Source organism: Rhea americana, unplaced genomic scaffold (genome assembly GCF_003343005.1).
Source record: "Rhea americana isolate MKP2758 unplaced genomic scaffold, rheAme1 scaffold_91, whole genome shotgun sequence".
Taxonomy (NCBI): Eukaryota; Metazoa; Chordata; class Aves; order Rheiformes; family Rheidae; genus Rhea; species Rhea americana.
Window position 1 is genome coordinate 1,451,970 of NW_028187100.1, and position 14,311 is coordinate 1,466,280.

At 41.9% G+C, this 14,311-nt stretch overlaps 1 protein-coding gene across 4 annotated transcripts in view; it reads right to left on the reverse strand.

The window, feature by feature from the left end:
- The window catches only part of SCUBE1 (signal peptide, CUB domain and EGF like domain containing 1), a 216,950-nt gene that overhangs the window by 30,413 nt on the left and 172,226 nt on the right, over nucleotides 1–14,311 (reverse strand). For all 4 annotated transcript variants that reach the window (XM_085324449.1, XM_085324448.1, XM_085324447.1 and 1 more), the window contains 2 exons: nucleotides 3,893–4,009; nucleotides 254–376 (listed from right to left, as the gene is read on the reverse strand). In XM_085324449.1, coding sequence (XP_085180575.1) covers nucleotides 254–376; nucleotides 3,893–4,009 — 240 coding nt within the window. The remainder of the gene's footprint in view (nucleotides 1–253; nucleotides 377–3,892; nucleotides 4,010–14,311) is intronic.

Consider the following 14,311-nt stretch of genomic DNA (forward strand, 5'->3'; position numbering starts at 1 on the left):
AAAAAAAAAAACAAAAAAAAACCCAGCACTGTTAAATAATACCCAATTATTTCCTGTTCTGCAATCCACCTGTGCTTAAACCCTACATCCATGGACTCCCACAGGGTCAGGTATTACCCCAGTTTATAAAATAAATTTGGGGATCTGTTTTGCTAAAATACAGCATCTCTCAGGCAAAACCACAGCCTTTTCCATACTCCTGGAGAACATGAGCATCAACACAGTCTCCTCTGAGTCAGAGTCCCACACTTACCAACACAGTCCTTTTTATTCCAGTGAAGTTTCTTTCCAGACGGACAGACACACTCGTAACTCCCCATTGTGTTAAGACACCCATAGTCACAGCTACCATTGCTGATGCTGCATTCATCAATATCTGAAAATATAATTAGAATTTAACAGACTATTAACTGCATGAATGCATGTTTACTGTGTATTATAATGCTCTATGCTGCATGCTGCATGCTTATGCATGCATAAGGATATCTGCTCCAATTATATCTTTTATATTTAACTCTATACAGCCAGTCTTCCCAATCTGAAGCCAGACTGTGAGGTTACAGGTAGCAAGTGGTGCTGATGACGGCATGAGGGTCAAGCCCATGTTCAGACCTTGCGCTAATTAACAAATACAGGCATGTTCATATTAGCCAAGTCTTCCTCTTGCTTCCTGGGACATTTGGTGGGAGCATGGGAGCACTTAAGGAYGCAGTTGCTAGAATCCAGAGATAGTTTTATTTTTAATGTAAAATTTTAGCCTGTATGGTTAAGCAAAAACCTAGAAAGCAGAGAATACGCCTAAAAGAAACAGATTAACAGGCATCTATTTTTCTAGACAGTCTTGTGATTCTGGGGCCAGAGTCAGGATTCCTTAAAGTCCTGGGTCAGCAGTAGCAAAAGCTGGCTGGGCAGATAGTTCCAGAGCAAGCTTTTTTTGTTAAATTTGATGTATGGTGGTCAGAGAAGTAGGCTTCTGCTGAGTTTGACGGTAGAACTTACTTCACAGCCTCTCCTTGGAAACACACATTTAGCTCACGTGGCTCCTGTCGTTGAGTTCTGGCCAAACAGTTCAATCACAGACTCTTGCTGTTAAGTGCCTCAGTCCAGAATCAAGCCTCTACAGAAGAAGCCAAATTCCCAAAGGTGCCAATAAACCTTTAGAGTCTACCAACTTTCTTAAGGTCACTTAACGAACCAATACATACTGTAAGTAGGGCTTTCCATAGATGAGAGGTATGAGCATTAGCACCATCCTTCTAAAAGACTCCCTTATGCCACACAAATTTTATTGCAAGAAAGGCTGTGAGCTGAATGTCAGCAAGAGCAGCATGGGCTGCACCTCCTCGTGGAAGACCCAGAATAGGGCCATTGCCCTGGGRTTTATTTAATAGCAATAGTAGAGGGGAAAGATGGAGAGAAAGCTTACTAAGAAGCAAACATGAGCCAAACCTTTCTGAGGGCTCTTGGATGCATTATTTCTCCCTAGTTTTGATGTCTGCTCAGTGCCACATGGATGATGGCCAAAGTGAATTATTTGTTTCACTGTAAGCAACCCTCTCTGAGGGCAGACTAAAATTAATGATTGGCCTGAGCTGCAAAACTCAGGGCCTGAACATGTCTGGATTTAGCTCTAGGACTTTGGATCTGTCCATTACAGAAAAAAGCATGAGGTTTGGATCTTGTTCTGTTTTTGCCCCAAAATGGCACTGAGTATTTTCTGTTGAAACTTTGGTCCTGCCTTATTCTTGGTTAAAAACTGAAGCTGAATCCCCAAATCTGAGRCTTTCCCCCCAAAATAGATATGTAAGTTAATTAAGGAATTAACAGTGAAATCAAAGATCAGTCTCTCCTTGCCCCACATACCAAAGGTCCCCAAAAACTTCAGATGCTGATTTTGCTCTCAAATGGAGTCTTCCCAAATTCCTGTCTAAGATAGACACCAATTTCTATTCCTGGCCGCTCTCCTACATGGTTAATTAATTTGCTACTGCTACCTATCTTGCTTTATGCAAGAGATACTAGCACTCACCTCCTGCATCTTTCTCCTATGGCCTAAAACAAGTGATGCAGGAACAGAAACAACATGAGCCTTTAAGGTGACCTCTTTGGTTCAGTTCATAACACTACAACTGCTCCACAAATTATGAGCCATGAGGGTCAAATGCTGTTCTCAGCAGTTCCTCTAACTATGCTTACCCTGGGCTAAGTCTGACTCAGATCAGAATCCAGTCTGAATACACAGCCTATGAGGGCTTAGAATTAGCACTTTGTTTATAGTTTAATATAAGTTTTACTTAGATTTTATCTTGGATAATTTTATAGCATTGTATCCCCCAATCCAGGTCTTACCAGAAAAGTATTTTAATTTTATTTTTTTAAAAAAAGTGAGAGATGGATCATGTCCTGTGTTCCTCAGCATTTTCTAACAATAATTTAGATTCAGAGCTTTCATTACAATTTACCCTTTTTACTTTAATTGTGTAATGCTGATCTGATTGGTTAAAAGCATAATTCAGACTTAACAGACTTCACAAATCCCACAAAACAGGCCTTTGCTCTCCTCTGACCAGTGCTCTGGACACAATCAAAATCTAGCCTGCTTATTAAATGTGCAGACAAGAGACTGCAGAAATGCCAGCTGGGCTGGTGGCAGGCAGTCCCATGCTATGATACCCTGGCAAACAGTGGACTTAAATTTGAGCATTCTAACACTCTCCTGTCTTGATCAAGTAGAAGTTGAACCTCTAATTTTGTCATGTGGGAGTACTGCCCTATGGTGCACTTAAAAAAAAAATCCTCCATCGTGGATAATCGAACATTATAGCACCGATTATTTCCTGTTATGCTGAAAAGGTTGAGGAGCTGAAGTAACTCCCCTGAAGATGGGAACAAGCCTTCCCTGATGAGTTTCATAGGCAGTTTAGGTCTCTCAGTCTTTTAAGGACAACTTTGCCTAGCTACTATAAGCACTCAGAAATTGCCTCTGGTGTGGGTGATTCACAGTGGCTCACACACCGGGGGCTCGGTGTACCTGGGCACAGCTAACAAGTAAATGCACCCCTGGGCATGGGAATACAAGTGACCTGGYGTGGAGCTTCTCTCCAGCCCTCCCTCTGGTGTTGGTCTCTAAGCTCTGTGCTCTTCTTTTCCCATTTGTAAAGTGGGGGCAAATACTCTGGAGTTTTTCTTCTTTAAAGAGGAATTAGTGAACGTAAAAAGTTTTGAAGGCGGAGTTTGCTAAATGAGTGCTATATGCTAATGGTCCAGGACAATAGGGCCAGGTTTTCCCACTTCAGTGATATCAAAGGAAATTAGTCAGCAAGAATATAGTAAAAGAAYACTAATACACATTCCTTTTTTAAATTTAGAAAGTATCAATAGAGCCACAATGTATAAATGCTTTGTAAAATCATCATCCTTCTTCTATCCTCTTTTTTGCCCTCCTCCTGTGAATAATTTCATTCTTGYGGAAGTACCCATGGGTGCTCCATGCTTGAAATCACTCTAAGAAAGCTYGCTGTGCATGTGCATGATGTGTGGTACAACAAACCCCAGTCTGGTGGTATTTTGYGTTCCTTGTGAGAGATGCACTGCATCCACGCAGGCAGGAATGCAAGTGCCACAGCTGCAGGCTGCTGGTCTACTCCGAGGCTGCTGTGTACGGCCATGACAAAAATGCCAGGCAGTTGTTTTGCCTTTATGCTCTTCTCCTAGGAATACTTCAGCAGGTTTGAGACTCTGAAATTATAGATGCATCCAGCTCATGCTATTTTAGCTTCACTACGGTATTTTAGCATCTCCTGTTCTAAAATCTTCAACTAAAAAAATGTGTGGCTCAGTAAACAGTACAAAGCGAACAAGCAAGCAGATAAGCAAAACTCAGTTTCCAAACCTCCACAGTGCGTCAGCCCGTACAAGGTGTAGCCTTTATGGCAGAGGCATTCAAAGCTTCCAGGGTAGTTGATGCAGGTGTGATCACAGGTCCTTTCAAAGGAGCACTCATCAATATCTGAATTCARAGAAAAAGCGTTAAGAAATTAGAACTCAGTTAAACGGGATGGCTGGGATTTCACAGTCCATTGCAACATCTCATTACTGATAATCTAGCAGGTATCACCCCGGGTAAGATCTGAATGAAACATTAGTTTCACTCCTCCAGTGCCCAATAAAGAAAGGACTTGTTTGATTTAGGAATGAAACATTTAGGAGCAAAACATGAAGACCGTGTTATATGTGTTCACCGTTAGGTGGCAACCTTTAACTTCTGATCGTATTTTCCCAGCCGCGCTGTGGGAACAGTAGCTTTTGAGGGGGGGTTAGTGGCACAACGGGAAAGAATTGTGGGGGTGGTGGGGGGGACACGGAATCAAATCCCTCTCTGTCTTCTCTCTTCCTGCATTACCAAAACCTGAAATAATTAGTTTTCATTCAACATGAACCATTATGCGTCAAACACGTGTGAAAAAGTAATCGAGCAGAATGGCTGACCACAGAGCGGGGCCGCGGTGCGTATTTRTGACCGCGGCCCTGCAGTGAGTGCACTCACCCAAACACGAGTGCTCAGCTCCCTTCTCKCCCTGGGGCAAAGCAGGCGCCTGGCTATCACCTTGCAGGCGTGTATTATTGCTCACAGGCTGTATGGTCGAAGGGAAGCACCTACCAGACCCTTCGGGTGGACACTATTCACTTAGCGAAACAGCTAACCATTCCTCTGATATCTTATCCGCCGGGACAGGGAGTCGCTCCCACACTTTGGCTCTGCCTAGGCAAGACCGTACAGACCCTCGTCCAGCTACGAGAGGCAGAAGCGAAGCTCTGCCTGGGAATAAGGCAGTATTCGGAGAGGAAGGGCTGCACCTACAACACAGGAAATCTTGGCTCAAAGTCCACGTTCTGCCCCAGGCAAGAAAACTGGAATCCTCTCCCTTAAAGAAGTCGGGCCCCTCCAACGACCCCTGCTCACTAGTGGGAGCTGTGTGTTGACAYGGCCTCTTCCATGCCGCAGCTGGTGCAGAAAGCAAATAACAGCCTGCTGCGGCGGGGACTCTGCGGCAGCACGGAGGTTACTTCGACTGCAGTCATCACAGAACGGACTTGCTGAACGTCGTTGCATTAAAGGTGTTTTACATAGCAAGGTGTGCAAAATAACAGTAGTTTTGAGTTATTTTTATCCCCAGAGAATTGTTTTTTTTTTATTGTTTGTTAATCAGTGATTAATTTTTATGTTAAAAGGTCAGAGAAATTAATACAAGGGTGTTAGTTAAGAGTTGTAGTTTCAACAAAATATCACATTCCTCCAGTATTACTGAGGTATAARGGAATGGAATAGCTTTCCTTTAATAGCCTGCACACTTTCTAAAGTTGCTCATTAAGAACAGAACCCRAGCAGCACCGTTACTATATATAACTTGGACTTTCAAGTTGTACATGTGAAGCAAGCAGCGGGCGCTTGAAAAAGTTTGGAAACTCACAAATCCATAAGGGTATACTACCCAATTCCTACATTCAAGCATTAGTTAAATAGCTTTGATGTTTAATGAAACCTTCTAGGTCTCATCCTGCTAATATAAATGCAAATATTTAACCTCAAGAACTATGAAATTAAGCTTGTAGTATGTGTACACAAAACCCACAGTGTTTGTGACAGTTTATGCATAAATTGACAGTGTTGTAAACAGCTATATGTTATATGATCTCCAATTTTAAGTGTCTCAAAATATATACAGGAAGAAAATTCACAAAGTGGAAAGAAATCATACWGGCAAAAGCATAACACAAAATGAAATACACGTGATGAACAGAAAAATTATCCTCTCTGGTTTTGCGTATGCATCAGTCACTTGTTACGACTGAGCAACAAGAAAAGGACAACAAGATTTTCTTTTCTTTCCTGTACACTTACTTCATTTTTAATGCATTCTCCTATGTATTTTAAAATATCATTATTTGAGTCGTGAAAGTAGTTTCTTTTTAGAGTTTCCTTTATAGTCTCGGAAATATGTAGCTTTCGAACACGCATAAATGGCAAACTGTTTCGGTTTTCTCTAAATAAATACATAATGTAAAATCATTTGGGAATGCACACTGCAGTTATAGTTTTAAAGGATTTTTAATGCATAAGAAGCCAAACCATACATCATGGTTTCATTCAAGTGTAACCTTGTTCACTGTATGGTATTGCGAGAAATTCACCAAAGCAGTTCATTTTCTGGCCTCAGACTTACCTTGGAAGTCCCCTTTTCACAACTAATTTTATATTTCTCAGTAACGTTCTTATCCCGTACCATTTTAGCCAGTGGGGTTTATGCATTGCTTTCACACGTACTGCTCTGTGGTGTTGTACATTGCGGCTTAGGCCTTTACAGTTTTCTCTTCACACTAACAAGGATGTGTACCCCTCCTTGCCTGTGGAAACAACAGTCTGTCGAATAACRTGACCAGTCTTCTGCTTGCCAAGTAACAGGCGCTCAAGATGGACAAATGCATTTCAATTATATGAAATATCAGCTGCTCGTAAACTTACATTGTTTAGACTGGCTAGCGGAGATGCTGAAACAAACACTTTTACTATAATACAAAGACCGCTACGAAAAGCTTTTCAGCCGTTTAAACCCTTCCTCCTGCCTCCTGCCGCTGTTCTCATAAATTCAACCCCTGCTGAATTCAGCGTCTTGCTTTGGCTGGTGGAAAGCCTCCRCGCCGCTTTTTCCTTGCTTAACAATAAAGCCTTTGGAGCCGTCCCCTCGGGGCCTGGGCAGGGCCAGGCGCTGCCCCGGGGACTGGGCTTTCCGCGGCGCCCTATCTGCAGAATCACCAGGCCCCTGAGGAATTCAGCACTGCTCATAGAAAAGGGGGAAATATGCACCACGTACCCTTCCCTCAAAGAGCCTGGCAGCATGATACAGGATGCCGAAATTCTCCTGCAACTTCTTTCTTTAGACTCCAAAATCGGTGTGCTGGGTGCTGGCACCCCACGGCTCCCAGAACCTTTGAAATGAGCTCACACCTTTGCAGCGCCCCACAACTCCTCACCATATCCACCCTACATGGATGTGCTTATTTCCTACCACCCTTTTGGAAAAGGTATTTCTCAGCAGAGGCTGAACAGCAGTGAACTACGCCTGGTTTTCACCTTCACACATCTGGCTTTCAAATCCCTCTTACCACACAACTGGGAATGAACGTACATCTCTAATCTTTGTCTCTTTTGTATGAACAATGCTACATAATTTGTTAACATCAGGTACTGAACAGAAGCTCAAAACTCCAAAAGCAGAGATGTGGCAGGTTACAGCAAGAGCTTTGGGAATAAACGGTTTTTCTTTTCGTTTTGCAGTAAATCCCCCCTACAAACACATGCACATGCTCAARCACACAACTTTCATTCTATGGATCACCCTGAATATTTTTCCCTCCCACTCAAGGACATGCTGAAAAGCAAACTTTTGCATTTAAGGTGCTTTTCAAGTGATTTAGAATTATTTAAGTTAAGCTTTTAAGCTGTTTCAACACAAGAAGTCAAAATGATTTGTTTTGAAGGAGCTGTAGTGGAACACTTCAACGTCAAAAAGTTTTTATTCTATTTTTAGTCGAATCTGGCATGAATTCACAAATAGTCCCTAGCCATCTTGGAACATTTCAGATTTGCTAATGCACTGACTTGACATCCAACACATTCTCTTTACTTTCACTTAGTTGAAAATTTAATATTGCATACACCGGTATGATCAGCATATGCAATTGTGTCATTTCAGCTTATTAAGAGACATCTTCAGAGCTTAACTGCTTGAAGCTTTTAGGAACTATGGGGCTAATTTCCCCTCTGATAGTGCAGGACAAGTTCCCTGCCAGAGGTAATTTTTCCAGGATTCCCAATGGGTAGCATATAAATTACAAGGTGAGGAATTCCCTACTTCACAGCAGATGACTTGCCAGAAGGGCTAATTCCACCCTGGCCATCCCAGCCCTCTCTAAAGGCACTTTGTCCATGGTGTCCCATGGTGCTGACGGCTCTCCTTCCAGTCACGGTTTCAAGACCTAATGCAACCATCTCATGCTGAATAAAATCCAGCATCGTGTCTACCAGTCCACATCCCCAAAGACAATATTCAGATGGCGGAAGCATTCCTTTAGTTTTGCCTAGAAGCATTTGATTCCAAGAGATTGTTTAATATAAGAGCAGGATTTTCCTGCGTTGGAGGAATGCAGTTGTTGCCAGTGGCGGTCATGCTTTAGAATATTTGCTTGGCTCTGTTCCTCTTATTTCAAGTCAGCATTTGGGGATTTTATTGTTGGTTTTTCAATTACTCTTATGTGTTTTTTCTGTTTTATTCTTTCACATATTAAATGACGTCTTAACGACCTAAGTTTTCCTTGAATATAAYGTTTGTAAGTAGATGTCAAATTGTCAGTACTGGAAAGTAAATCCTTCCACCTTTCTCTAGAACAGGGAGTTTCCACAGATACAATTTCTCCTGAGTTTCCCCACACAGATGTGTCTCAATGCTGAGCTGAGGGCGCAAAGAGAAAGTGGTYCCTTTGCCATGTTCTTTCAGTCCCAGCTCTTTTTACCACCGCTGSCAGTAGGCTCCCAATTATAGCAGCATTAGCTGTTCTGGTGGGTCTGTGCAATGCGGGCACTTGCTCGTTTGTGGACGAAGAGTGCTGGGCATCAAGAAGCCCTCAGACATTAAGACTTTTTGGTAAGGCTGAAACTGAACCAGATTCATACCAGCGAGTCTGAAGTGAAAGGCTCTTTTCTGTGCCTGGCTTCCAGTCCTCAAATGCAGTCTCCYGTATTCTGCATTGTTATTGTTTTTCTCTCTACAATAATTTTCAGAGTAATTTAAAGCAACCAGTAAACAGAAAATTCAAATGCAATGCACGGCATTTCCAAAAGCATTAGCCTTGCAAGCAAGCAGCTCAATGCCAAAAGTTTAAAGATGAGGCTGATATATAACACTTTTTTTGAGATGGCATGAGGACCACAGGCTGATGTAGAAACTGGTACAACTTCTTGCACAAGTACATGTTGCCAGATTTTACTTGCACACAGGTACACATGTGATTTTGGCCTGMGTCCAGCTAGGGGACTGGTTATAGAACTGAACAATTTAATGCTCAGCTGGCCCAATCAAACATTAAAAATTTACTGCAGAAAGATGGATTCTTCTCTTTCTTCTTCTTTCTTACTATTATTTTATTTGTTAATATTAAATGATGAAATTGGCTAGGGGAGGCTAGTGGTCCTAACAACAGCTTTTGTCCAAGACATACATAAAACAATAAGGTTAATTTATGAAACGTGGGGGTCTCTTTCCAAAACACAGGCCACAGGTGAAAGTCTGAAAAGTCAGTCTGAAAATAAACATGGCAAGGAGAAATCATTATTATTTGATAATAGTGTTTGTGTTTCAAGAGAATAAGACAGGAGGGTCTTAGAGACCAATAAAAGTTAAGATGAGGATGTGGGATGGAGACTTCTAAACAGACTAAAACAGTTCTGGGTACTGTGAGCAAAGAAACCATCTCATATTTGGTTGGTCTGTGTTCAGTGAGGCCAGGCACGAAGTGTACCCTAGATAAGTAGCATATACAGAAAATCTATGCATTATATTAAAATACAGTAATTCAAGTAGAAATAAACTAGAAAATAACCTTTTCCCCTTTAGAAATAGAAAATGAAATAAATAGAAAAGGAAATATCCATCTCCACTATCAATTCCTTTCTCATTGGAAGTGACTCACAAGACCTTCAAAGCTGGTAGATCACTATGGCCAAAAACRGCCGCTGTATTGCAGTAATATTTTGAGAGGCCATAATCACAGCTCCGCACACTCCCAATCCTTGTCCCAGTTAGCTTAAATACACCTTTGTCACGGCAGCAAAGGTTTGGGCAGATTTTATAACGGCTGCCCAGGATGCTGCGAAGAATGCGCACAGCGAGGAACCTGTGGCTTTCAGATCCACAYGTTAGCAGCATTCGACCTCCACGCAGGAAGCAACAGCTCGGGTGTCCCAGTGCAGCTGCCACCACATCACACACCACAAAGTGCCACTTGCTGTGGTGGACTTATCTCCTAATGCTGTGCCACAGCAGGACATGCCCTCCCAGTGCMCATGTCCACAGTAATGTGGTTTTACTTTGGTCTTCTCACATACCCTTGGTTTATTCTTAGTGAGTGAGCCACACACAGCGCAGAGCACCCCGCTCAACTGCTCATACGTATGTATGAGCAACCAAACCCGAAGCCACTCAGAATGTGTTGTGTTCATATTTCTCAGCCTCCAAGTCACTGGCTCCTCTGAGAAACACAACCTTTCCCTTTTCCCATTTGTTAAACATACACACATACAAACTCTGAAGAACTGTTGTATGGTGTTTTTAAAATAAACACTAATGCTTTTTTACATATATTGTGGCTGAAATTTATTTTCTGGGTTCCCCTCACTCCATCCTCCAATTTCTGCAGGGAACTGATACCACCCATGTAATGCTGTTCACCTTACAGCCTACCCAGAGCGGTTTTCAATAATATTTGACAGACATTAGGGAAACCACATATGTTAATCTGAGCAGTTACTGGACCAGAGGGAATCATGATTCGAGCTAGATTCTCCAAAAAAATGCTGGTTTAAATTCAGTGTTGGGAAAACTATTTTGCTACAGCAGCTATATGACAGAGTTTCCATCATATTTTAAGTTTTCTTATCCAAAGTGACTTTGCCTGTTCACAGTTAGTAAAAATACATCTTCTATCTGAGGATGTAACTCTACACATCCAGCATCTACCAGAAGGAATGGCTTATGCCTAACTTCTTCTTACATTTCAGAGTCTACAATAATAAAACCAGTGAAGAGGAAGCATGGAAAGATGTAGTAATATACAAACCTTCCATTTCATTGCTTTCACACAAAGTGATTCTGGACACCACCCCCCAAAAAAAAAAAAAAAAAAAAAAAAAAAAAAAAAAAAAAAAAAAAAAGAGGGGGAAAAAAAGAGCACAAACACCATAGCCCCAAACTCTTAAAAGAAATTGAAAAACCACACCCACTCGGGCTTCCCACTGCTTGACTGACTTGCAATCAAGTCAACTTGTTGCTGAGACTTAATTGTTAATAACATACTAATGATCTGCAGGAGAAACAGTTCTGGCATTAATTACTACACTTTTAAAATGAATGTAAATGTGTAGGTAGCACAGTCGCATCTTGTGTTTCAAAAGCTTAAGTGGGAAACTCTGTCCATTATGGCTAACTTTGACTTGAACCAGAGCATTTATTTATTTAAGAATTTTATTGCTCACAGTTTACTATGTGATTAGTGAAGACCAAATGTAACACACTAATCAGGGAATGAAGGACTTCTGAAGGAAGTTGATTCTGCTTGCAAGGAAATGTGCTTTTTATTATAGACAACTTGTTCTAAGAATGCAAAGTGGTAGTAAAACAAATAAATGCATATAAACTGYAGAAGAAACCTGCAGACGCTGCTGTAGAGAGATGCAGCAAATAATCAGAAACCTGTGACTGATTACGTAAGCATCCCAGAAAGGAGGTATTTCAAGGATTTAGCAGTACAGAATCGAATTACTATTACTCAGGTTCAGAAATAGGCACACAATAGCAGTCACTGCCAAATTCTGAAGACTTTTTTGTTTTCTATCCACTCTAACACAGTTTAGACCACTGTGTCATGCACTATTCAAACCTGCTGCTGTGGCTCAGCTCAGGAATAAAAATTTGCTCATCACAGCAATACAGAATGGTTGAGGTGACTGCTGACTTATGGTCAACTTGTGAGATAGTGTCAAAAGYCTTSCTGAAGTCAAGGTACACAACATCCAATGCTCTCCTCTCATCTACCCAACCAGTCATTCCATCACAGAAGGCTGTCAGGTTGGTTAAGCAGGATTTCCCCTTGGTGAATCCATGCTGGCTACTTCTAATCACCTTCTTTTCCTCCACATGCTTGGAGATGGCATCCAGGATGAGCTGCTCCATCATCTTTCCAGGGATGGAGATGAAGCTGACAGGCCTATAGTTTTCTGGGTCCTCTTTCTTGCCCTTTTTGAAGAGTGGAGTGGCATTGGCTTTCTTCCAGACCTCAGGCACCTCTCCAGTTCTCCATGACCTTTCAAAGATGAKGGAGAGTGGCCTAGTAATAGCATCCGCCAGCTCCCTCAGCACTTGTGGGTGCATCCCATCAGGGCCCAAGRACTTGGGGATGTCAAGTTTGCTTAAATGCTCTCTAAGCTGATCCTCCTCCACCAAGAGAAAGTCTTCCTTTCTCCAGAATCTATCCTTGGTCTCCAGGGTCTGTGATTCCTAAGGGATGGTTTTAGCAGTAAAAAACTGAGATAAAGAAAGCATTCAGTATCTTTGTCTTTTCTGTATCTTTTGTCGCCAGAGCTCCCGCCCCATTCAGCAGCAGGTCCACATTTTCCCTAGTCTTCCTTTTGTTGTTGATGTATTTATAGAAGCCCATAGCTTCATCATAGCAAACCTTCTTCATAGCAAATTAGAGCTAATCTAGTTTCCCCAACCACCTTAATTCTATTCTTGATTCCACTTGTAACAAATAGTACATGCCTCTGAGCTCTAGCAACAGGTTTAGGCAGCAATGCTATAAGCAGATCAATGCCTTAGTTCACACACGAACCACAGAAATCAGTAAGGACTTGCAGCAGCATCAGGGTCTTGAAGACATAGCTGCATTGCCATTCCTACTGAGGGAATTAGGGCTCAAGTTACCTTCTACATTGCATCTGCCAGCAGAGAGTTGCTGCCAGAGGGCAGTACTTTCTAATGTGGCTGCATGGACATCAGTAACTGGAGCCATTTCCTCTGGGTTGACCAAACAGAGGTGGCTGCTCTCTTGCAAGCCTAATGCAGCAGCCCCAGCTTCTGCCACAGTGGCAAGGTCTCCATGGACTTTTAGCCAGCCAGCTTTCCTGGGCTGATCAAGAAGATAGTGCTCTGCATAAGAGCCAAATGCCCACGAAGATGTGACTACACCATAGTTTCCATTCATTTCATCCAGCATAGTATACAATGCCTGGAGTAGGAATCACATCTCTTCCACCCACACTTGCCCTAAGAACCACTAGTGTTATAATCTACCCAGTTTTGTCTCATTGCTTCAATATCCTTTTATATTCAATATATATTTATTCATTATGTTGAGATCCTGAAAAATAGCTTGTCTTCTTTCYAGGTTATTTGTCCCTTAATAACGTCTTCTCCTGAGGCTGTCAAACTGCTGATCATCACTCTTAATAGGGGCTATGTCTTCTTCTGTCTTTGTACAGTAGTAAATGCACTGTAGGCAGTTAACAGCTCTGGTGCAAGAGTGAGGGCAGTTTAGTGAGCCACAGTTGTCTCTATTGTTTATCATTCTGATCTATTTTAAATACTCATTTTCTGCTCTAAGGAATATCTGGACCTCAGCAATTTCTCCTTTCTGTGTATGTTCTCTCAATTCTCTTGTGCATCCATGCCTGAGAGATATCTTGTAACTACTAGAAGTGTGGACAGTTTTTCATGGAATGAATATATTTAATGCCAGTAAGATGACTGCCCCTTTAGCCTGAACTCCTGCCTTACACAGCCTCTAGTATCTTGCTTGGTAACCTTGGAAAGCATCTCTGTTCCAGAAAGGACAGTTTAGGAGTTTTCCTGGACTGAACTCTTAGTCTTTGTTTAATTTCTAGAGTTCAGTTTGCTGATCCTTTTCAGTTGCTAAATTTGGTAAAGGCTGAATAACTTCACTTAAAAGAGTGTAATGCATACCTGATCCTTCCTGGAATCAGCAGGTACCTCCTCATATATTTTTCACACACATATATATATTTTTTGCATCTGAGGTTACACTCAAGAAAGCAGAATTCCAACTAAGTAGCTCCTTTGGGCTGGCTAGCTGCCCGATTAATTCATATCACCAGAGCGGTTAAGTTCAGAAGACTAATCATTCACTGCTCCCTTCAGTAGTTACAAGAACTGCAGTAGTCAGATCCCTCTTTGATGCTAGACACTGAAGGGACAACTCTTAACCCAGCAAACTCATCACTATCATTAACATCAGAGCAATCGGTTTCCCACTGTTTACCTAGAAGTAGCAGCAAAGGGAATTGCAGCTGGGAAGAACAAGGCAGTACAATTGGGAGAGTCTTTGAAGGCAAATGGCAGCTCATTTGCTTTCTCTCTACTATCAGTCCTTATCAGAAGATACCAGTCAGCTTTCTGGGAACTGCTGTGCTTATCCCTGGGGTTTGAAAGCAGAGGTGAAGCAGGTTAAAACTGAAACTTGG